The sequence below is a fragment of the Lampris incognitus genome, chromosome 3 (genome assembly GCF_029633865.1).
Source record: "Lampris incognitus isolate fLamInc1 chromosome 3, fLamInc1.hap2, whole genome shotgun sequence".
Classification (NCBI taxonomy): domain Eukaryota; kingdom Metazoa; phylum Chordata; class Actinopteri; order Lampriformes; family Lampridae; genus Lampris; species Lampris incognitus.
In genome coordinates, this window is record NC_079213.1 from 62,784,908 (window position 1) to 62,809,926 (window position 25,019).

General features: G+C 49.8%; 1 protein-coding gene across 1 annotated transcript in view; it reads right to left on the bottom strand.

The window, feature by feature from the left end:
- Positions 1-15,365, bottom strand: part of tle2b (TLE family member 2, transcriptional corepressor b) — a 124,916-nt gene extending 109,551 nt beyond the window's left edge. The window contains 1 exon segment of the mRNA XM_056277774.1: positions 14,696-15,365. Within this exon segment, the coding sequence (XP_056133749.1) occupies positions 14,696-14,719 (24 nt within the window). The 5' untranslated portion in view covers positions 14,720-15,365.
- Between the last annotated feature and the right edge of the window lie 9,654 nt (positions 15,366-25,019).

Here is a 25,019-nt window from a genome sequence, read left to right on the forward strand (position 1 = left end):
CTGAGAGGAGGACGATGAAAGAGGGGAGCGGCTGCTGACTGAGAGATAGCCAGCCATTCATCTGAGAGAGGGGGAGAGAGAGCAAGAGAGAGAGAGTGACAGACTGAGAGACAGACACAGAGAGCAAGAGACAGACACAGAGAGCAAGAGCAAGAGAGAGGGAGAGCGGGAGAGAGAGAAAAGAGAGCGAGACAGACAGAGCGAGAGAGAAAGAGAGAGGTGTAACAGAGTCCTGACAGCTCTGCTGTAGTCAACACAGACTAGTAGATCTGCCCCGCTCACTGCCCTCTGTGGAGCTGTGCTAATACTGCTTCTACCATCTGCTGCCACACACACACACACACACACACACACACACACGCACACGTGCAGAGTGCTGTTGGTGAATGACGTCAGCAGCACTAAGACATATAAATGTAGCGCTATCTATCCCTTTTAACTGTCAAGGACAACGCTCCTGAGTTCTCTATACAACTCGGTATCCAATAAACTATTGAAGCATGCTAACTTCGCTTCTTATGTGTTTAAAGTATGTTCTAAAGGCTCTAAATGTCTTACAGTGTCATCTGGTAACTCCAGCTAAAAAGGTTGACTACCCTTTAAGGCGCTTAAATATGGCATATGACCCCTTTAAGGCAATCTAACATGGTCTAGACACCTCAATGTGTCACCGAGTAACTTATATTAAAACGGTGGACTAGCCCTTTAAGGTTCTAAAATATGGTGTATTAGCCCTTTAAGGTTATATACTATGGTATACACATCTCTGGGTGTCACTAGGTTACTTCCAGTAAAAAGGTGGACTAGCCCTTTAAGGTTGTAAAAATACGGTGGACGGCCCCTTTAAGGCTAACTCAACATGTCACTTACCATAGCCTAGACACCACAGGAATAAATACAAATGAATAATCCACACTCACACAGGGACATAGAATTATATATACAAATGTATTATGAGTAATAATTATTAGAATGAATTAAAGTAATAAGCCTCAATGGCTAACAAGCATCTGCATTCATATACACACAAATTAATCAGACCAACACATTAGCATACAGCTCAACAACCCTATAACTAAGCCGGCAATAAAAATAAAAGAAAGTCAACCCCCAGTTGCAGGCCTGTCTCTTTATTGGGTATGTTGGGACCCTAAACAGCCCTCTTCGCTCCCCTTGGAAGCTCGCACATCCAGCTTGTACTCACAAAGAATGAATGCTCCTCTTCGTCTCGCGCTTCCCGCCGCAGCGCAGCAGCGAATGTCAGGCAGGCAGCCATCCTAGCTAACTGGCTAGTTAGCCATTAGCACCATCTCACGGTCGAACCGTGCGCTCGCCTCGGCAGCACAACACGGAAACAGACGACTCCTTCTGCGTTCCTCAATGGTCGCATGAACACAACACTACACTGTAACTGATAACGTTACTTCGCTAAACTAGAAGACGGCCCGACTCAATGTGGGGCAAGCCCCTTACCGCATCCAGTCCATTCGCGCGTCTTGCTGTGCTAGCAACGAACACCGACTGGCTAGCTCGCTCCGTAACGTCACTGGGTCCACATATGGGACTGACGAGTAGTCAGTTTGTCTCCCCAGTCCACACAAACAGTTCCCAGGATGAGTCTCGGTCAGACACCCGCACACATCACTGTTCACTAAACTTCAATTACATTTCTCTCACCGCAAAATAGCATATAACAACTCAATATCAAACTGCTCCATTTTGCTCACACAAGGGACGAGTGACGTCCTTTTTCTCCCAGTTCAGTCTGCTCACGCTGACGTTCCCCGCTGCCCTCTCAACCAATCACATTCAAGGTAAGTTATTCTCTCCACAGCCAACCAATCACAACAATGGTAAGTTTCCAACAATATAATATATTCATATTCAAAAGGTAAACAAAATAACAAACATAGGCCAAACTCTTATCTAATAGTGCAATATAATATATCTAAGGCCTATAATTTAACCACAGAGTTACATAAATTCCACAGTTCAGGGTCCAGGATCTGATGAAATAATAGGGATTCATGACTGGAGGAATATTATGGAAGGTCTCCTGAGCTGTGCCCTGACAATATAGGCTGGCCTTTGTTCCATCAACTGGATGAACACCTTACATCTCCAAAATGCCCCCTTCCAGGAAAGAGTCCCTTTAAAATTGCTCCTATTAGGTAGCTGACCTTAAACGGTGGGTTCAGGGTGGGTTTTGATGACCCGCGGGGCAACGGAACATGTTGATAAAAAAAACTAGCAAACAAACAGACTCACAAAAGTGCTCAAGCAACAGCAGCACAACTCTGTTTCTGTTAATAAGACGCGTTATTGGGAATCAGGAGCAGCGAGTTGTCATTTCATTCCATGCACCTGCGCACATGAAGTGACACGAAATATCGTTCCTCCAGCCTGCAGCGGCGCTACACAAAGACAACAACACATCCAAACTACAAGAACACATATATCCAAACTACAAGAACACATATATCCAAACTACAAGAACACATATCCAACATATCAAAACAAAAATTCACTATCCAAGACAGCGAACGCCAGGATGACTGTCGGAACTGCCGGTCTGCATGGGCTAGCAGTTAGCTTAGCCTGCCCCGCTTCCGCATCCCGTCAGACCGCCCTCGGTGTTTCCTCCTCAGGCGCAGCCCCAGGCAGAAGCAGACCAGGCTCCCCCAGCCGATCCAACGCCATCTCTCCCACCTTCGACACACCTCCCCGCACTCCACTAGATGACACCAAATACACAGTCAACGCCAGGGGAGGCCGCCGCCAGACCGCCCTCAGTGTTACCGGAGCTGCCGGTCTTCATTGGCTAGCAGTTAGCTTAGCCTGCTCTGCTTCCACGTCCTGTCAGACTACCCTCGGTGTGTCCTCCTCGGGCGCAGCTCTAGGCAGGGCCGTGGTCCCCGGGCCCACAGGACACTGCAGAACAAGCCCTCCCAGCCATCAAATGAAGACATAAACTCAGACGCAGACGTGGGCAAAGACACTGCATGGACGGTACTGGGCGAGGCCACCACAAACGCAAGGTTCGCGCTGCCATCCTCCCACGCTAGTACTGGGTGAGGCCGCTGCAAACGTGAAATTTGCGCAGCCATCTTCCCACAATAGAAGCAGGTCTTTATTGAAGCGTGTAGAGAAATTGTCTTTCTTCTTGCGTCCCCTGAGCTGGCATGTCAGAGCACAGGGTCACCTGCACACCACACAGGCCTGCAGCCAAGAGCAGCTCAGCTTGCTGCCTTCTCTTCAGCAAGGCAGCCACTTCTTCTTCTGAACAGCCATCATATGTGGTGTGGTGGATCCAGAAGAGGCTGACCACGATGTGAAGATGACAACAACAAACCACAAACCTGGACATTATTTGGTGCGAGGAGTCGGGCAAAATTCTTTGTACAAGCAAACACACTTGGAGAAGGAAAAGGATTCTGAGTGTGTGAGCCCGGCAGTGTTTACAAAGACGGAGGCATCAGCAAGTCATACCATGTGTACACCCGCGCAGTGTGTGTGTGTGTGTGTGTGTGTGTGTGTGTGTGTGTTTGGTCTCTCCTGTGCCTTGACAGATGGTAGCCCAGACTGCTGGGGGTCCATATCACGTCATGAAGGGCCAGAAAAACAACTCACAGCCTCCTGAGTGGGGTTGAGTGTGTGTGTGTGTGTGTGTGTGTGTGTGTGGTGGGGTGGGGTGTCAGACAGCATGGTGCATCCAGAAACCCAAAACTGATCCAGTTAATCTAGGAGGTGGGAGTAGAGGTGGAGGGATAGTAGGAGAAGGGACACACACACACACACACACACACACACACACACACACACACACACACACACACACACACACACACACAAGTACAGATTGCCATGTTGCCATGTGGGACAGCAGTCAATCACAATTTGAACGAGCTGGCATGGTCAGGCAGAGAATTAGGGGGGGATTATCTGTGGGGATGGGAAGAGGAAGGGTGAGCTGATGGGGTGGTGGGTGGATTTGGGGCAGGGTGGATGGAGGGTTGTAAGTCTGCGCCAAGGGATCACATAGCAGGACATAGAGGGGACTGGTCCAGCCCTCGCCCCTTAATCGTCTGTCCGTCTGTCTGTCTGCCACTCGGACTACATTAGTCAGTCTCCGTCCGTCTGTCTGTCTGTCTGTCTGTCTGTCTGTCTGTCTGTCTGCCTGCCTGCCTGCCTGCCTGCCTGCCTGCCTGCCTGCCTGTCTGTCTGTCTGTCTGTCTGTCTGTCTGTCCCTGCGGATCTATTAGTTATTCAGTCTCTCTGTCAGTCTGTGTTTTCAGCACAGACCATTTTCGTCTCCGCTTAAGAAGCCGTCTGTGTGTCCCCCCGCTCGGCAGGAGAAGCTGTGGTCGCAGTGGGACGGCAAGAGGGAACCACATGAGCGTCCGGGAGTGACGGGGGAATAAACGGTCGTGTCTCTCTGTCTATCAACAGACACGCAAGGAAACCGACGCGCAGAGCGGTGTTCAGACGGCGTGCGCGGACATGCCTGTGCACAAAAGCCTTGGCTCGAAACAAAACGCACACAAACAAAACATTTCGACCCCGTTTACACTGGGGTTTAAAATGCGTTTCGGGCGATCGGCTCACAAGTGGACAACGAGACACATCGCCGGTTACACCTGTGTCTGTCAGGCATCTCCAAATGCATCCTGCTGACCACTTGTGATCGGATTTCGTTACTCAGAAGAAGAAGAAGAAGATGATTTCCTGTTGTGTCCTTGTCGGGGACGCATCAGCGTTTACACCACAACAGACATGTGGTCAAACGTGTCCCAGACCACCTCGGCAGGTGGTTCGAGTAACCGGCTCACAAAACGTTTTGGCGGTCGTTCACACGTGGATTTAGCGCTGTCCACTTGTGATCCGATCGCAAAAAAGCGCATTTTAAAACCACGTGTAAACGGGGTCTCTCTCTCTCTCTCCCTCCTGTCTGACGCCTTCCCTCCTCTTTATCCATATCGCACTTTAGCTGTCTCCCACTCTCTCTCTCTCTCTCTCTCTCTCTCTCTCTCGCTCTCTCTCTCGCTCTCTCTCTCTTTCACACAGTCGTTCCTCCTCTCCCCCTCTCAGCCCTGTCTGTCTGAGACAAGTAGGGACACATTCGGAGGCGCATGAAATAATCATCCGCTGGTGAAATATTTAGGGAAAAGGCACATGAATAGATGAGATGTACCAAGTGTGGCAGAGAAGTGTCAGTACCCTCTGTGTGTGTGCCCGTGTGTGCACGAATGATTGTGTTGTCTGTGTGTTAGCGCGCAAGTGCTTGTATTCTGATGTGAGCAGCAAGGCACGGCGCACGCCTCTCAGGTTGTCATAAAATCTCCCTTTCTCCTCTCACATCCGTGTGGTACTGCAGTTAGAAGTTATCCCACCTTCTCCCTGCCTCCCGCGTGACCCCCCCCCCCCCCCCCAGCGCCATCTCCCTGCCTCCCTCTGTCTCGGAGCTCAACGGAGAGGTGACACATTATGAAGGCAGCAGCCTGGACGGGTGTAGGGGTGGGCAGATGGATTAATGGACGATGATTGATAGAATGATGGATGGATGGATAGATAGAGTTGACAGCTGCTTAGACAGAGAGCAAAAGGAGGTATGGGTGGAAAGTTGTAAATTGAGCTTCTACTCTGGTCCTAAATCCTGTCCGAAGATGACCCTGAGATGCCTCGCTACCTCTCTCTCTCTCTCTCTCTCTCTCTCTCTCTCTTTCTCTCTCTGTGTAACAAACACTGCCACCCTGTCATGTGACCAAACACCTCTGAGCACCCAGTGTCCTCGGAGTGTGGAGCACAGCCCTCCTTGCAATCACCTCCCAGCTCTACATCACCTGGATAGAGAACATCCCTGCCAGCTCCCAAAACAATACCGGCCTGTTTGATGGCAGCGCTCCTATTGTACTGAGGAGCAGTGAACATCTGTGCCAGCCAGCCAGCCAGCCAGTCAGTCAATCAGCAAACTTGGTGACCGGCCAGTCAAGTCAGGCAGGCAGGCAATCGGTCAATCAGCCAGCCAGTCAACCAATCACAAAGCCAGCGGTGGATTACAAATGAGCAGTGGTGGATCTAGAGATTTTTTCCTGGGGTGGCAAAGGGGTAGCAAGACTGTGTCCCAAAGGTGGCAGCTGCTACCCCTTGCCACCCTGTAGATCCGCGCCTGTGAGGGGGAGGGGGATTCTAAATCGGCGACTTCTGTTTGAGATGAGTTTGGTGCGGGTCTCATTGACCTTCACCATGCATGAACATAAAATATACTTTAAAAACATATTATCTGATTTATAAATGGAGTGGCAACAGGGGTGGCAAGACTGTGTCCCAGAGGTGGCAGCTGCCACCCCTTGCCACCCTGTAGATCCGCCCCTGCATATGAGGAAGAGGCTGGCCAACCAAGAGTCTCTGGACTGAATTCCAGCCACACTCTGATCAGTTCTTCTAATGACAAAGAAAAAGCACAGGGCGCAGGATGTGAGGATAAAAACAGGCCGCTTTTATTGAGAGGGCAGACTTAATCTGTTAATCTGGATGGGAGGGCGGGCGCTGATGGTCAGGCCGGAGGATGTCAATTGGACATTGGGTTGACCGGCTTTTAGTTTGTTCTGCCGGTAGTTTGACTGCAAGCGGGGGCGCTATTGGTGCTGACCTTTCAGTGCTTTGTTGGCGGCCTGTTAAACGTTGAAGGAAATGAAATGTAAACTTAGAAAAGGACACAAGAGAGAGGAGAGATGGTGCAGAAATGGTGGCGAGACGGTGGAGAGACAGTGGAGAGACGGTGGAGAGGCGGTAGAGAGATGGTGGAGAGACACTGGAGAGATGATGGAGAGATGGTGGGGATGGTGGAGAGACAGTGGAGAGACGGTGGAGAGATGGTGGAGATGGTGGAGAGACGGTGGAGAGATGATGGAGAGATGGTGGAGAGACGGTGGAGAGACAGTGGAGAGACGGTGGAGAGATGGTGGAGAGATGATGGAGAGACACTGGAGAGATGATGGAGAGATGGTGGAGAGGCGGTGGAGAGACAGTGGAGAAACGGTGGAGAGATGGTGGAGATGGCAGAGTGACGGTGGCAAGATGGTGGAGAGGCGGTGGAGAGATGGTGGAGAGACGGTGGAGAGATGGGGGAGATGGTGGAGAGACGGTGGAGATGGTGGAGAGACGGTGGAGAGATGGTGGAGAGACACTGGAGAGATGATGAAGAGATGGTGGGGATGGTGGAGAGGTGGTGGAGAGATGGTGGAGAGACAGTGGAGAGATGGTGGAGAGACAGTGGAAAGATGGTGGAGAGACAGTGGAGAGATGGTGGAGAGACAGTGGAGAGATGGTGGAGAGACAGTGGAGAGATGGTGGAGAGACAGTGGAGAGATGGTGGAGACAGTGGCGAGATGGTGGAGAGGCGGTGGAGAGATGGTAGAGAGATGGTGGACAGACACTGGAGAGATGATAGAGAGACACTGGAGAGATGATGGAGAGATGGTGGAGAGATGGTGGAGAGATGATGGAGAGATGGTGGAGAGATGATGGAGAGACACTGGAGAGATGATAGAGAGACACTGGAGAGATGGTCGTATGTGGTAAGTGACGGTTTACTTTACCTGGCTTTCATTACGACCACAGATGTTGGGGAAAAACAAACCGCCCAGTACAGATGGATGCCGGAAAAAAAAATATAGCTCGGTAGAGTGTTTCAGCAAACACAACAAACGCACGCACGCGCACACACACACACACACACACACACACGGTTGCATCTGTACAAACATGTCAGCAGGCACATACATAGGAACGTTCAAAACATACAAACAAAGTACTTAAGCTTATGTACCGCCACCACTCGCACAGAAATTCAATGAAAGTAACACAAACAAACCTAAACTCAGGCACATATCTATGCTCACACACACACACACACACACACACACACACACACACACACACACACACACACACACACACACACAGCCATCCTTGCTAAAACACACGTGCACGGAAATACCAACAGATCTCCCCACACACACACACTGAAAGTACAAGCAGTAAAAAGCATGCACACCTGAACACACTCAACTCTACACACACACACACACACACACACACACACACACACACACACAAATGCAAACACGTGCACGAACACAAATGTACATACACATACACATGCACACGTACATGCGAACAGTCAAACAGGCACATGTGCACACGCACACAGCAAACACCAATGCACACACACACACACACACACAAGCGCACTCAAACACACTGCACAAACAGCACAGCTCCCCCTGCCCTCATTAATGGAACATATGTGAATTCTGTGGCCACATATTTGGCAGTGGTTTGTTTATTTGGCAGTAAAAATAAAGTGTTACCCTTTTCAGATCTCAAGGAAGAGAGGCCCTCAGTACACACATAACCACACACCCACCCACCCACCCACCCACACACACACACACACACACACACACACACACACACACACACACACACACACACACACACACACACACACACACACACACACACACACTAAAACACAGGAACGGTGATTAGAGGTGAAGCTGTAAAGCTTTCTACTCACAGGAGGTTTGGCCTCATGTACACACCCTGTCTCTCCCTCGCACGCACACACACAGCCGCTGAAATGTACGAGTGCTCATAAGGAGGCGCCCTCCCCCCCTCCCCGCCTCCCTCTCTTTCTCCATTCAGTGCATTGCTTTGCTGGTACAAACACAGGGACTCCATGCGTCGTCGGAACATTTTGTCAAAAGGCGAGTCACGCACTGGGGCGCCCGGGTGGCGTGGCGGTCTGTTCCATTGCCTACCAACACGGGGGATCGCTGGTTCGAATCCCCGCGTTACCTTTCGGCTCGGTCGGGCGTCCCTGCAGACACGGGTGGGAGGCCGGATGTGGGTACGTGTCCTCACTGTCTGGCGAAAAGAAGCGGCTGGCGACTCCACATGTATTGGAGGAAACATGTGGCAGTCTGCAGCCCTCCTCGGATGGGCGGAGGGGGGTGGAGCAGTGACCGGGATGGCTCGGAGGAGCAGGGTAATTGGCCAAGTAAAATTGGGGAGAAAAAAAAGAAGAAGGGGGAAACATAAAAAAAAAGTGAGTCACACTCCCAATAACCATTCAAATAAATACAGAGAGCATGTGCAGTGTTGTTCTTCATTCAGTACTGGTGCCTCGCCCCCTTCAGGCATGATAGCCATGAAGAATTTAGCAACCCAAATTGAGCCAAATTCATCTGTGTGTAGGTGTGTGTGTGTGTATCGGGGGGGGGGGGCAAGAAGAGGGAGGGATAATAGCAATTAAGTGCTGAGACCCTCTTAGTCTCTCATACACACACTCACAAGCGTGCACGGTTTTTCAAGACAGTGGCTCATCACTGGCAACCCTGGTGCTGTGGCAGGCGAGCCGAATGGCGGCACGTCTTGCGACCGACTCCCCCGCCTCCCTCTTAGTGCGCTCGGCCTGCCCTGCTCCCATTTCCTCCCAGCCGTATCTGCTATCTTCAGCCCACAGTCGTCACAGCACCCGGGGACACGGAGGCCCTGTCACTTGAAGCATCGCTCAGGACAGCGCAGACCAACATGCTCGCAGGCCATGCCACGACAGGCTCACGTGCACGGCCTCACTGTGCGCACGCAGGTAGATTTCCTGTTTGTAAGCAATGTAGGTTGTAAAGGGGGGGGGTGGGGGGTGTAACAGTTCCTATAAGCATGCACGTCCTATTGTGTCCGCAACTTGAGGCAGCACATACAAGTATTGTTGATGAGAATGTGCATGTTTGTGTGCACTGTCAGACCTTCAAGCACACAAAACAAAGTCACACACCGGTGAACGGCCACCACACACACACACACACACACACACACACACACTGCCATAGTCATTTTCATCCAAGGTGTTAAAATAAGATTTAGGTTTTGAGGTAGAGCCTTGGACGATAATGATTAGCGGTTTCGAATTATATTCATGCGCCTAATGTGTTTGACGCAACATCTGAGGTGACGTGAGAGGTCAAAGGTTATACGGTGTGAGATAATGATTAGCGGTTTCGAATTATATTCATGCGCCTAATGTGTTTGACACAACATCTGAGGTGATGCGAGAGGTCAAAGGTTATACGGTGTAAGCCACAGTCGAATGTCTGGCGAGCCAATGGAACATGGGTAGCTTGGTTGACCCCGCTCTTCCTCATCAAAGCCATAGTGTGACAACTTTTTTTTTAATGAAGTTTGACTACAATGACTAATTTACAGCCACTTTTCATCCATCTTTTGTTGCTGTAGACGGACAGTTAAAACATGCATACTTTTTAATTCATTACTCATTGGGCGGCAGACGGTGAGACACCCTGGACAGGCTGCCAGGCCATCACAGGGCCGACACATTCACAACTAGGGACAATTTCGTGTAGCCGATTCACCTGACCTACATGTCTTTGGACTGTGGGAGGAAATCGGAGCACCCGGAGGAAACCCACGCAGACACGGGGAGAACATGCAAACGCCACACAGAGGACGACCCGGGACGACCCCCAAGGTTGGACTACCCCGGGGATCAAACCCAGGACCTTCTTGCTGTGAGGCAACCGCGCTAACCACTGTGCCACCACTACATAACATATTTTTAACATTTCAGTCTTAACTGGTAGAGTTCCTGGTACCTAAGGTCTGGAAGGCTGCTTATGTAATTCCTTTACATAAAGGCGGTGGAACAACTGACCTTAAAAATTACAGGTGTATATATAAACTATCTTGCCTAGCAAAAACACTAAAATCCCTTGTAAATAATCAGCTTAAATCATTTCTCTCATCACATTCTATTCTAAGCATACACCAATCGGGTTTTAGAGAAAAGCACAGCACTGTTACTGCCGCCACTCTTGTTTTAAATGACATTGTTTTAGCTTTGGATGGAGAGAAATACTGTGCAGCTCTTTTTACTAATCTTTCAAATGTATTTGATACAGTTGACAATGCATTGCTTTTAAAACAGCTTCATAGTGTCAGATTTGATGAAATTGTCTATAAATGGTTTCAGAGTTACTTCATGGACTCACAACAGTGTGTGGCTATTTGAAATGTTAAATCTGAGCTTGTACATATTAGAAAAGGTGTGCCTCAAGGCTCAATCCTGGGACCTGTTCTGTTCACTCTGTATATAGATACTTTTTCTTCTGTAACTGAGTCTAACATTCATCTTTTAGGTTAGGATACTATTTTGCACTGCAATGCCGATGCCGTACATTCTGCTGTTTAATCTCCTCAGCACTGCTTTACTGGTTTACAAGTTGCACTTTTTAAATATCATGTAACTAATCTGGTGAGCAAATTAAGGAAAAAAATTGGTTTCTTTTATAGGAATAAAACATGATTTCCTCTGCTTTGTAGAAGGACACTTATTGAGGCAACTTTTCTATCAGTATTGGATTATGGTGACATTTTATACATGCATGCCTCAGCTGTGACCCTGAAGCCCTTGGACACTATTTATCACCCTGCACTAAGATTTATTACCAGTGATAATTATAATACTCATCATTGTGAGCTGTATGCTAAGGTTGGGTGGCCATTCTCGCTCTCTGTTGAGTGTGATAAACACTGGGTTCTATTTATTTATAAGGCCCTTACTTGTTTTTTTGCCCCCTTCCATTATTTTGTTGTTGCCTTTTAATGCGGGCCCCTAACAAACACGCTCAAATTACTGGAATACATTGCAGGTGCCGGCTGCCTTTCCTGAGCATGGAAAATCCAGCTTTTCACATTGTGCACCTGCAACCAGGAATAACATGCAGAACACTCTAAAACTTACCTCATTTTTATCCTCGGGGCAATTTAAATTTTTAATTTAATCTTATTTCATTTCCAACTCCTCTTGTTTTTAGCTGACTCGTTTGATGTACGTTTTAAATTGCTTTATTTTTTAAGGTTTTAATATGTTAGCATTTTACTAATTTGGTTTTTATTACTTCTACTTTTTTATCGCCATTCTTTTATCTAAGTACCTTATCTGTGTTTCTTGGCGCCAAGGATGTGTTGCTTGTGTTTATTTTTTATTTTTTTGGCTCGTCTACATTGAAAATGAGGTCCCTACCTCAAATATTTCCGAGTCTAAATGAAGGTTGGGTGAATGAATTAATGAATGAATATAACTACGCACAAGCAAAAGAAAAAAACAACGCACAGGACAAAGACTTCTGATAACGCTTGCCACAAAAATCCTGTGGAACCAATTATGGCAGTGTTTGCCTGGAAAACCACTGCTGGGATTTAACTCCTTCCTGCTAAAAGAAGCACCGAGGCTGCGCCAAAGCTCAGGACAGCAACCAGCCCTGGATACGGGTTATTTATTTATGTCAAATGTGCTGTCCTTATCAACTCAACATAGGGGGCCAGGGGGCGACTGATCGAGCGCGGGGCTTAAGGCAGACAGTCAGTCTGTCATCGACAGGAAGTAGACGGTGGCGTGAGAGGGAGGCAGGCATGGATACTGGGTGGAGCCAAGGTTGCTCATGGGAAAGTCAAGGGAATAAAAAGGGCTGGTCCAGGGTCAGCCAAAGGCGACTACTACACAAACACACATAAATGCACATGCACGCACACAAATAAACACACACACACACACACACACGTAGATGTGCATGCATGCCTTCAGCAGGTAGGGCAACACACACACACACATACACACACGTAGCAGGTAGGTCAACACATACACACACACACAGATATGAAATGAAACAGAATGAACGTGTGGGCGAAGACACACACTTGAGCGCGTGCGGTTGTGTGCAACACACATACATAAAGTCCTTAAGTACAGAGGTAAAAATATATGTATACGCAGGCAAAAACACACACACAAGCACACACCTCATGAGATCACATAAAAGCTTTCTTCAGGGCACACACACACACACACACACACACACACACACACACAGAACTCACTTATTCCCCTCAAACATACAAGAGGGTGTGTGTTTGAGCAAATACTCTCACACTCAAGACACACACACTCCGTGTGCGAGAGTGTGTGTGTGTGTGTGTGTGTGTGTGTGTGTGTGTGTGTGTGTGTGTGTGTGTGTGTGTGTGTGTGTGTGTGTGTGAGTGTGTGTGTACAAAAAAAACTGGTTCTTTGCACCCTCACACCTCTCCACGGACCACAATTCATAGCAAACCAGAAAAGTTCCATTGGCAGGGGAAGACCGGAGAGGAAGAGGAGAGGGAAAGACAGAAAAGAGGAAGGCTCGGGGGAGGGAGAGATGCTATCGATCGGGTAGAGTTGGCTCAATCTGGGATTGAACTTTATCACAAACGCAGAGCATCACAGCGGGGAGCGCTCTGATATGCCTCTGAAGGAGCGAGCAGACCAACGCCGGCACTCCATTCCTCCCTCGCATCGCTCATTCATTTTCATTCCCCCCCCCCTCTCAGCCCTGGCTGTGCCTCTTTTTTTTTAGGATTTTTCTTTCTCTTTCTTCTTTTCTCTTGGTCTTTTTACATCTTTCTCCACCCTCCCCCCCGTCTCGGCCGCCCTCTCTTTCGCTCTCTCCCTCATCCTCTTTCTCTCCCCCCATTCTATTCCATCGCCCGCTCATTAGCATTCTCTCTGTACATATAATTGATTCCTCATGCCTGCCTCTTGTGAAAATGTCATTCATAATTCCGTGTGATAGCTAGCTGGCTGGCTGGCCGGCTGGCTGGCTGAGTGGAGGACTGGCTGACTGGCTTGCTGGCTGGATAAGTGGCTAGAAGGCAAAGTGGCCATTTGTAGCTGATGCGAAGAGACTGGCAGCGAAATCTGATTACGGCAACTAGACCTGGGCCGCTGTGCTGTGGGCCGAAGCTGGGCTGCCGGCACGACACGGGCCGAACCCAGCCGGCCTTCATCTGCACGCCGGGTAACGATGAAGAGGCTCTCTGCACAATACCGGGGGACAGGAAGCCACTCTAAGGAGCAAAACTTGTGCACTCAGGATGTCGCTTCAGTGGTAATGAAAGTGAATTAAGTGGAATTTAATTCTCCATTAAATGGCGCACGTGCAGTGTGTGTGTGTGTGTGTGTGTGTGTGTGTGTGCTCGCACACGCACAGCAACCGGAATGACCACAGAGAAGGGCAGAAGGAAGGATGGGGGTACACAAACACAGTGACAGACACTCACCCACAAACACACACACACACACAGCTGAGAAGTGGAGATTCGGTTATGCCGCCCACGCAGAGTCCTCTACTAGTTCTCAAAGGCACATGGATGCAGCTGACAGAAGGGGCGGGTGGGGGGGGGAGTGTGTGTGTGTGTGTGTGTGTGTGTGTGTGTGTGTGTGTGTGTGTGTGTGTGTGTGTGTGTGTGTGTAAAACATAACAAGGAATCTCTTAGTCCAAACACCCCCCACCCATCCACCCACCTCCCCTACCCCTTACACCCTCCTCAGGTTACAGTGCCTAAACGATAGAGTGAGTGAGGGGGGACAAGAGAGAGCGAGGGACACAGGAAGAGAGACGGAGAGACAGAGAGAGACAGAAGCAGAGACACAGAGACAGGCAGAGACAGACAGACTGAGACAACAAGGCAAACAGACAGCAACAGAAAAAGAGAAGGGGAGAGGCAGAGCGACAGGGAGGCACGCAAAAAGACAGACAGAGAGAGAGACAGAGAGAGAGAGACATAAGGGGTTACTTACCGGATGCCTGCCCTGAGGGTACATGATCCCAGGAGAGGAGAGGCTGCCAGTCCGTTTGATGGCCAGGTTAGTCCCCTGGCCCTCCACTCCTCTGCCCTCCACCGGTCACACACACACACACACACACACACACACACACACACACACACTCAGTAGGTCCAGTCCCTGATCCTCAATTGGGCTGGAGACAGCAGCTCTCACTCTTCTGGGGTCTGTGTTGTCTCTCTCCCTCTTTATTGCTAGGTCTCTCCCTCTCTCTATCTATCTATCTATCGCTCCCTTGCTCGCTCTGTTGCTCTCCCTCCAAAAGTGGCTCCTGTTGATACAAAACTGGCAGAGTTCAGCCCCTCGGTCCTTCTGCCCTTCAAACAATCTCTCACCCAAGACTCCCACTTCACCTCCTTCTGCTCCTGCTTTCTGACGACTCCTTCAGGGAGACTTAAATCTTCCTTCCTCTGTCCCTCTCTCTCACTCTCTCTCTTCCTTGCTGTCTCTCTTTCCCTGTGCTCAGTCAAGGTCCACACGTACTGACATGACACACAGCGTTTCACCCAGACGACCGCTCTCTCTCTCTATCTCTCTCCCTCCCTCTCGCCTCCTCTTCCTCTTCCTCGTGTCCCTCCACCAAGTCGCCTGACGATGAGACACACTAATATAAACGGGCAGCTCCGTTCACACACACTCTACCTCTCTTCTCCTCTGCTGCTTGTCCTCCTTCTCTGTCTTCCTCTCTCTCCCTGTCTCTCTCTCACCCCTGTCTCTCTCCTCTTCACATTGAAACCTCTGCCTGGTCTGCCGCTGTGGAAAGGAAGAAGACGAAGGGAGGGCAGAAAAGAGAGAGCGAGAGAGAAAGAGAGAGAGAGAGAGAGGGAGAGAGGGAGAGAGGGAGAGAGTGAGAGCTTTGTTTTTAATCTAAACGTGGAAAAAAACGCGAAAGGAAAGCAGGAAAGAACAGCAGGTCAGTGGAGGATCCAGCGGGCTTTTCAGCAGCGAGCCCCAGACTGTAATATATTGTGCCTGTTGGCTTCAACACAAACACGACAGGCTGCTAAAGCTCCCCTTAAGGTGGAACCGGGGAGATAGAGTCGTGGGGAGAGGCGGAGGTAGAGGGAGAGGGAGAGGGAGAGCGAGAGAAAGAGAGAGAGCGAGAGAGACAGAGCAAAGGAGAGAGAGACAGAGCAAAGGAGAGATAGAGCGAGAGACAGACAGAGAGAGCGAGAGAGAGCAAAGGGGAGACAGACAGAGAGAGGGAGACAGAGAGAGCGAGAGAGAGAGAGATGGATTCCCTTTCAACCGTGGTCAGACAGACAAAGCAATCAGTCATGCACAAAGACCCGGGCTCAAACAGATACGGATCAAGACGTGCACGCACAGACACGTGCACATCCAAACACATGCAAACAGAGAGAGAGAAAGAAAAAGAGAGAGAGAGAGAGAGAGAGAGAGAGAGAGAGAGAGAGAGAGAGAGAGAGAGAGAGAGAGAGAGAGAGAGACGTATTCATGACAGCTATGTGGACACGCGGGGCACGCAAGCGCATGCACGGGCGCACATACACACGTCCCAATTACTTAGATTGACAACTCTATGTCTGGTGTCAGCACCCCTGCTTTAGACAAATAGCACATAACACCCACACAGTCTCCGTCACCCATACACTCATGCACAAACACACACGCGCCGCTTCTCACTATGGCCTCACAGCTAAAACAGCAAGCGCAAGAGCAACGGCATACTACATCCGTTTATAAATGTGAATTGGCAACTACGGCTGGTCAAGGACGAGATTCAAAAAATCCTGGTTGTAATCTCGACATCTCAGCATACTATTGACTTTTTTTGTTTTGTGCAATAAATGTGATTCTCTAGTTTGTTTGTTATTTTCTTTAGCTAATTCCCTCTTGTCCAGTAGCTCTAAAGAATGTTTCACTGGGTGTGTTCGTACTTCCTGTGTCAAGTCCTTTTTAGTGTGCTCGGGGCTTCATCCTTCCTTTCTATTTACCTTTTTTTTTTAGACAGATTCCTGTACAACGCTTGTTAGCATTTCCCCTTTTCAGCAATTTTAGGATAAAGTTGGCATATATACCTAATCTGTTCCTGCAGCTTTCATACCTCTTAGGGTTTTGAAGTACTGTGCTGATTGGTTATTGCTCCTATTGTCCTTTTGCTGCTTGTATTCATCACTATAGTATTGGATAGCATTTAGCTAGCTAGCTTGCGATGAGCCACAAATGTGCTTTATTCGGATCCAAAAGCAACTCTTTCGAGCGACGCTGGCAGAGCTTGACCCAGCTACATGTGTTGCGACAGCCACCGACAACCAATGTGGCCTGCATGCATGCACGCAGGCAACATCCATTTTCCCCCAAGAGAGCACGCACGCGCACGCACTTTTTATAGTCTCCAGTACCAATCCCCACCACTGCTCTCCACTCACATGTTCTCCCACTATTTAAAAAATAGTGGGAAAGCGCTCAAACTGTAGAGCAAAAGCGTCTCTTTTAAAGCCAGGCCCCTATACCCGGAACAGAACGTCTGTCTGCTATTTTTTTTCCACCGACCCAGACACACCATGCTATTTGAGGGAGCATCTCGCATTAGCCTTCCATTCCAGGACCCATTAAGAACAGGTATTTAAAGCCTTTCCATGTACTTGTAAGCTGGTCTGGCCCTGCTGTCTTTTTTGGCGCTGCTTCTAATGAGTTTATCCAGGGCAACTCAAACTTGATCAAATGGCCATTAATCCAACCCTATCCAATCTCAGGCGCTGTCTTGGCATGTACAGAGGAATCCCCGGCACACGCAAGCCAAGTCTGGTAACACCCTGGACTGTATAAAATAATGGACGTACGTCACCCATTGGTTTGTGGAATACCGTTTTGAGTTTGGCTTTTCCCGCCGCCATTTTGTTTTTTTAAACCGGACGTGATCATATTTGGACGAGAGGGTGGCGCTGGGAGTAGCAAGGGGTGAATCTGATCGAGAAACCGAGGACACCATCACAGAAAGTTGGATCAGTTCATCTGGACACAACTGACTGCAGATGTCCCCACCCTTAGAACCAACGCAGTGGCATGACGACCGGTTTCATATGCAAACTGCCGTGATCATGCTGAGGACACTACACTCGCCCACAACCTCCCCGGCGACCTGACTGTACCGGCTCCGCTGCGTGAAGTCCGCACGCTAAGACCAACTCGGAATGGCTGCTTCAAGTGAACAATATTGGCGCAACTAGGAGATTCGCTGGAAGAAAGAAAAAAAAAGATTTTTACATGGATAGAGTATCAACCAGACAACACCAAAAAAAAAAAAACAAGTTCCGGGCTATATTTAAATACCATGGATACGCACTGCAACCAGGTCCTGATCCACCTGTCACTCAAAGCGGCTACGCCCTCAATTATGCAAAGCCTGTCTGCCATTTTTTTTTCACCTGTGCCCCCGTCCATAGGGTTCGTGGTTGCGTCAGGAAGGACATTCGACGGAAAAGTCTGCCAAATCATTACGCGGATTGACAAGACCATACCGGATGGGTCAGGGCCCGGGCTGACGACCGCCATCGGTGCTGTGGCGACCCCTAGGAAACAGGGAACAAGCCGAAAGAAGAACAAGAAGATAACGTGGCGCTCACCCTTACAAACATCACACTTACTTATTTCTAAGATCACACTTACAACTGAACGACGTCTTTATTCTCGGCTGTTGTCGAACACAGCCACCCCGCTACAGACCGCCATTAACTCAACAACTCGCTGTTCGTCTCTCCCCGCCCTCCTCCCTCTGCTCGTCTCTCCCCGCCCTCCTGACCCTCTGCTCCACCAACCACAGGCAAGCAAACCTGACCGACGTAACATACATTCCCGTGATTGGCAGAGAGCAGGGGGGCGGTAGACTGACTCCGCTAATCAGCACTCCCAACAGTACAGCGTAGCTACAATAATTTAAATGGGTGGGTTATATGAACCCCCCCACACACACACAGTTTCTTCTGGATCGCCGCCTTGTCGTGGTGAAGAAGCTTGCGTGTACCAATAATCCCAAGAGCTATGCCGTCCGGAGCTTGGCTGCTGGTAGGGACACCCAACACGGGGATCACCGGTTCGAATCTCGAATCCCCGTGTTGCCTCCGGCTTGGTCGGGCGTCCCTACAGACACAATTGGCCGTGTCTGCGGGTGGGATGGGGGTATGTGTCCAGGTCGCTGCACTAGCGCCTCCTCTGGTCGATCGGGGCGCCTGTTCGGGGGGGGAGGGGGGACTGGGGGGAATAGCTTGATCCTCCCACGCGCTACGTCCCCCTGGCGAAACTTCTCACTGTCAGGTGAGAAGAATCGGTTGGCGACTCCAGGGAAAATATGGTAATTAGCCAAGTACAACTGGGGAGAAAAAGGGGGGGGGGAGCTAAAAAATAAAAATAAAAAACAGGAAATGTCAAGTTGAGACTCGTGAAACTTGTATCGTAAGTGATAATCTATCCATGAAAAAAAACGATTTTTTCCCCCCAGTTAATTTCAGCCATTTCGAGTTGGTCTTGTGGATATTTGGGGTTACAACCACAAGGGCAGGGCGGACGCGAATTGATCCGCGTACATGCGCGTCTGCTTTTGTAGAACAGCCAATAGGAACGCCCTCTCTCTGAAATGACCCGTGATTGGCTAAAATCTTCTGTCCCGGGCTTGATTCCCTACAGCCTGAAAACAGAGCCAAGAGGAATCAGGAACGATCAGGAATCAGGAACAATTTATTGTCATCTCATTCATGTACTTGCGCACACAAAAGAGACGAAACTTCGTTTCTCCCAGCCCGCAGCAGCGCAACACAAAAGACAAAAACACATATCCAAAACCTCCCGAAAACGACACCACCAAAACATACAAAAAGAGAACAAAAAGAAGAAAACACACACACACACAGTCAGCAACACAGTCTATTCAGTAAATTTGCCACACAGCCCAAAAATTTCACTGTCCAGAGAACAAACGCCAGCCAGGATGACGGTCAGAACTGCCGGTCTGCATCGGCTAGCAGTTAGCTTAGCCTGCCCCGCTTCCGCGTCCTGTCAGACCGCCCTCGGTGTTTCCTCTTCGCGCGCAGCTCTGGGCAGGGCCGTGGTCCGTGGGCCCACAGGACGCAGCAGACCAAGCTCTCCCAGCCGATCCAGCACCAGCTCTCCCAGCCGACCCAGCACCAGCTCTCCCAACCGACCCAGCACCAGCTCTCCCAGCCAACCCAGCGCCAGCTCTCCCAGCCGACACAGCAGCAGCTCTCCCAGCCGACCCAGCAGCAGCTCTCCCAGCCGACCCAGCGCCAGCTCTCCCAGCCGACTCAGCAGCAGCTCTCCCAGCCAACCCAGCAGCAGCAGCTCTCCCAGCCGACCCAGCACCAGCTCTCCCAGACGACCCAGCGCCAGCTCTCCCAGCCAACCCAGCAGCAGCTCTCCCAGCCAACCCAGCGCCAGCTCTCCCAGCCGACCCAGCACCAGCTCTCCCAGCCGATCCAGCATCAGCTCTCCCAGCCGACCCAGCGCCAGCTCTCCCAGCCATCAAACGAAATTGACGATCACAGACTCAAATCCTCGTAACAGTTCACACGATGACACCAACTCAGACGCAGACGCAGACAGGGACAACGACCCCGCATAGTCGGCACTGGGTGAGGCCGCCGCAAGCGTGAGTCCGCACCACCATCTTCCCACACATCACGAAGACATAAAGGAGGTGCAGAGGTCTAGTTTTCTCACTGACCATTTCAGTTACAATATGCTGAAAGGTTATTATGGAGCCATTAAAAAAGCCACCTACCTACCCCATCTTTAAATGGGCTTCACGTCAAAAAATCAGAGGGGGGGGCTTTCTAATTGGTGTAATTGCTCTGTTACCAAAGGTTATACCCAACCCAAGGTTGCACGTTGTTGGGTTTGAGTCTCAAACTGAATGAGCACCGGGCGAGCAACGTGCTCTCCTCTCGGTGGCTGGGTGGCCGCTGAAGGAGAATTCAAACAACCTCCTCTGAGTTCCTGTGCCCAAATGGGACGGTTAAGAAAGTCAATTAAAACTGCGCAAATACCGTAATAACGTTATGGGGGGGGAGGAAACCTCCCGTAAATATATGCTTAGAGGTGACATACTCGTTCAACAAAAAGGGAGGGCAGAAGCACCTCACTGGGCCCGAGCAGTTGTTCCCCATACTTTGCTGACTCTACTTTCACATGACGTTCATCACTTTGGGTTTTAATAGCCTGGAAAACATCTTTTTGAAATGCTAATACACTTCAACCTGTTCTCCCACGTCCTTGGCACCCGTCAGCTTTATAAGGTCTCTCTCTCTCTCTCTCTCTCTCTCTCTCTCTCTCTCTCTCTCTCTCTCTCTCTCTCTCTCTCTCTCTCTCTCTCTCTCTCGCACACACACCTTTCCCTACTCCGCCTCTCTCATGCTCTCTCCCTTTGCATGGTCTATGTCTCTCGCTCCATCTCTCAGCCTTTTTAGTTGCTCCTCGCTCTCGCACTCTCCCCCCTTTGTGTCATCTATGTCTATCGCTCCGTCTCTCAGCCTTTTTAGGTGCTCCTTGCTCTCGCACTCTCTCTCTCCCCCTTTGTATCGTGCACGTCTCTCACTCCATCTCTCAGCCTTTTTAGTTGCTCCTTGCTCTCTCTATCTCCAGTTCTATCCAGCCCTCCCAACCCCCTCCCATCAGAGATCACTGTACCCCTGTTGCTCGTGTAGGGCATTGTACTAATAAGGGTTATCTAATTGTCTAGAATGGATTACGCAGGTAATTATTCCCCGGATTCTTTCTAAGTGTCCCGGAGATAGACAGGCGGGCAGGCAGGCGTACAAACAAGCAGACAGACAGGGAATTATTGACAACAGACAAGACAGACACGCAAACAGAAAAACAGACACAAAGTGAGACACTCAGACAAACACGTGCACGCGTGCAGATAAGTAGAACCGCGTATGGTCAAGTGGAGAGAAACACATGCAGATGAACCGCAATGTGCCACAGATGTTGAGCGCGAGCACGCACTGGCAGTAGCACTTGAAACCCGGATGTGACGGCAGAGGCTCGGCTCGACTGCAAAACCATCCCTAATGTCAGCGTCCAGTAAGAAAACAGCAAAGAGCACAAACACCCAGCATTGCCTACAGTATAGGTTCCGCCCATCCCAACCACTTACCCTGCTCTCAGGGATGCTGGAGCCTATCCAAGCGGTCATTGGAGACACCCTGGACAGGCCGCCAGTCCAGCTCAGGGCCGACACATTTACACCTCGGGACAATTTTATATGGCTGATTCACCTGACCCAAATGGCTTTGGACTGTGGGAGAAAACCGGAACACCCCGAGGAAACCCACGCAGAACATGCAAACCTCACACGGGGTACAATACCCAAGGTTGGACTACCCCGGGGCTCGAACCCAGGACCTTCTTGCTGGGAGGCGACCGCGTTAACCACTGCGCCACCGTGCCATCTCTGAAAACGCTTTCCCAAAAAACAAATGTCTTGCACTTTGAATGTAATAATAAGAAGGTGTGTATAACGAGGGAGGCTCCCACGACTGGGCCGATGATACAAGAGACCGGGCCGAGCCTCGGACCGTGAACACCACCGTCGGCGGTATAATAATAATAATAATAATAATGGCGTAAATAGGATTAGATTTTTAACATTTTTTTGCTAGGGTCGGACCTCAGCTTTCCAAACCCAGCGGCTCTTTGGAGATGTTCCTCGCACACTGAGGAGTGAAGTCCATCCATCTGATTCTGACACCTTGTCTGACCGGGATACCGAGCACCACACCCAGACGTTTAGCACGGGTCCAACGCCCAAACTCAGCGTTTGGCACGAAACGCGTTCGTGTCGTTACCCTTGCCAAACCCTCTCTGTGTCGTAGAGGACTCTGCGATCCGAGTTTCTCTGAGATGCAAAGCAGACGTCCGGCTGTTGACGTTACACGTCTTAATCTTGCTGGAGGAAACTGAACCGGCCAACGTTTGGTTCCACCTTAAAAGTCCCCCCCCTTCCCTCGGCTGCCTGCGCTCCCTGCGTTACGATTGGAGGAGAGGGCTCCGGTTTTAACCAATAGGCTTCGATAAACTCCCACGTTGGGTCCTGACATCATCAGCGGAGTGTGCCAATCGCGGCTCAGCTGACCGCTGACTCGAAGCGGACGGGAGGGAAGGGGGGGGTTGTGGGGATTGTGGGCATTGAAGTTCCAATTATTACACACACACACACACACACACACACACACATACACACACTGCCGACTCCCTCCCGCTGTCAGTCACGCTACATAAATGCTCGGTAAATTCCGCCGTTAATTTCAATCCTGCTGCACGCACACACTCACACACACACACACACACACACACACACACACACACACACACACACACACACACACACACACACAAGAGAGAGAAAGGTAAAGAGGGAGCGAGAGCGAGAGAGAGAGAGAGGGAGAGACAGCGAGAGAGAGAGGGAAAAGGGTACACATTTTCAACGCGACTAATGATATAAATTATAGATTTGTTTCTTTCCAATTCATTTCTTTTCTCGGGGAAGAAAAGCAAAATAAGAAGTGTAGCCTTCAGCGAAACCACTTTAAGCTAATGAACCACATGAAGGCAATTAAAAATGCAAAATCTAAATTCTAGCCTTTATAAAAATCCTAAATCATAGCTTATGTATATATATATATACCAAGTATCCAAGGGTCTCATACCACTTGGAGCCCCTCATAATACTGAACCCTTTCCTTAGTCCTGGTCTCTGAGTCCCCCCCCCCCCGCTCCCCAACCAACCTCATCTATCTTTCCGTCTATGATATTGAAATATCTATTTCTCTGCTGGAAACACATTGCTGCACTTTCAAGAATGCAAACTCAAATCACATACACACACACACACAAATACTCCTGTAAGTAATGATCGATTGTGGAGACAGCTCGGGCATATTGCCACAGGGAGTGTGCGGGCCACCTCTCATTCTAAACTTCATTGCTGCCTACAGTCATACACCTTCCCCTACTATTTCAGCATCCACCCATCCATCCACCCATCCATCCATCCATCCAACCACCTATCTATCCATCCAACCACCTATCTATCTATCTATCTATCTATCTATCTATCTATCTATCTATCTATCTATCTATCTATCTATCTATCTATCTATCTATCTATCTATCTATCTATCTATCTATCTATCTATCTATCTATCTATCTATCTATCTATCTATCGATCCTTTTCTTTTTTCTTCCCCTTTTTCTCCCCAATTGTATCTGGCCAATTACCGCACTCTTCCGAGCCGTCCAGGTCTGTGCTCCACCCCCTCTGCCGATCCGGGGAGGGCTGCAGACTACCACATGCCTCCTCCCATACATGTGGAGTCACCAGCCGCTTCTTTTCACCTGACAGTGAGGAGTTTCGCCAGGGAGACGTAGCGCGTGGGAGGATCACGCTATTCCCCCCCAGTTCCCCCTCCCCCCGAACAGGCGCCCCGACCGACCAGAGGAGGCGCTAGTGCAGCGACCAGGACACAGGCCCGCACCCGGCTTCCCGCGCGTAGACACGGCAAATAGACTCTGTGCATAACTGTAGTCTACTGACTTCCGGTTTCTAATGCAGTGATCATACTAGTTTCCTGTTTGTTGGCTCGTGCTGTTGACAATAGCATGTTTTTCGCGATGCCTGCAAGATTTACCGCGGATAAATGTCAACCACATGCACACGACTGCGACAAGTTTCAAGTTGTACATATCAAGTTACAGGAAACTGGTATGACCGCTGTAGTAGAAACCGGAAGTCAGTGGACTACAATTACGCAAAGAGCCGATTGTGTCTGTAGGGACGCCCGACCAAGCCGGAGGTAACACAGGGATTCGAACCAGCTTCACTACCCGGACGCCCCTCTGTCTGTCTTTTTTTTAATGTACTTACAGACACGCACGCACGCACACACACACTTCTTCGCCCACACTCTGCTGACTTCCTTGATTATTAAGGGCGTCACGTGCCAGGGATATTGTGTGTCTAGACATGCGTCACCATAATGATAGGTCTCCCCACGATACCCATTATAACACGATGAAAACAAAAACCTTGTGAGTCCGGTTCCACCCAGCTCCACCTCTCCACCTGTATGTCAGGTGGATGGGGACCTTCGTGAACCTTAAGGGGAAATCTGTGTATCCGGCGTACCCCCGTCATTCATGTTTAGATATCCGTTTTTAAAACCCCCGGGACTAACGAGCCCCTTGAAAATGACATCCCCGTCCGCATTGTCTGATGTTCTTTATGGCGTTTATTAGTGCCTC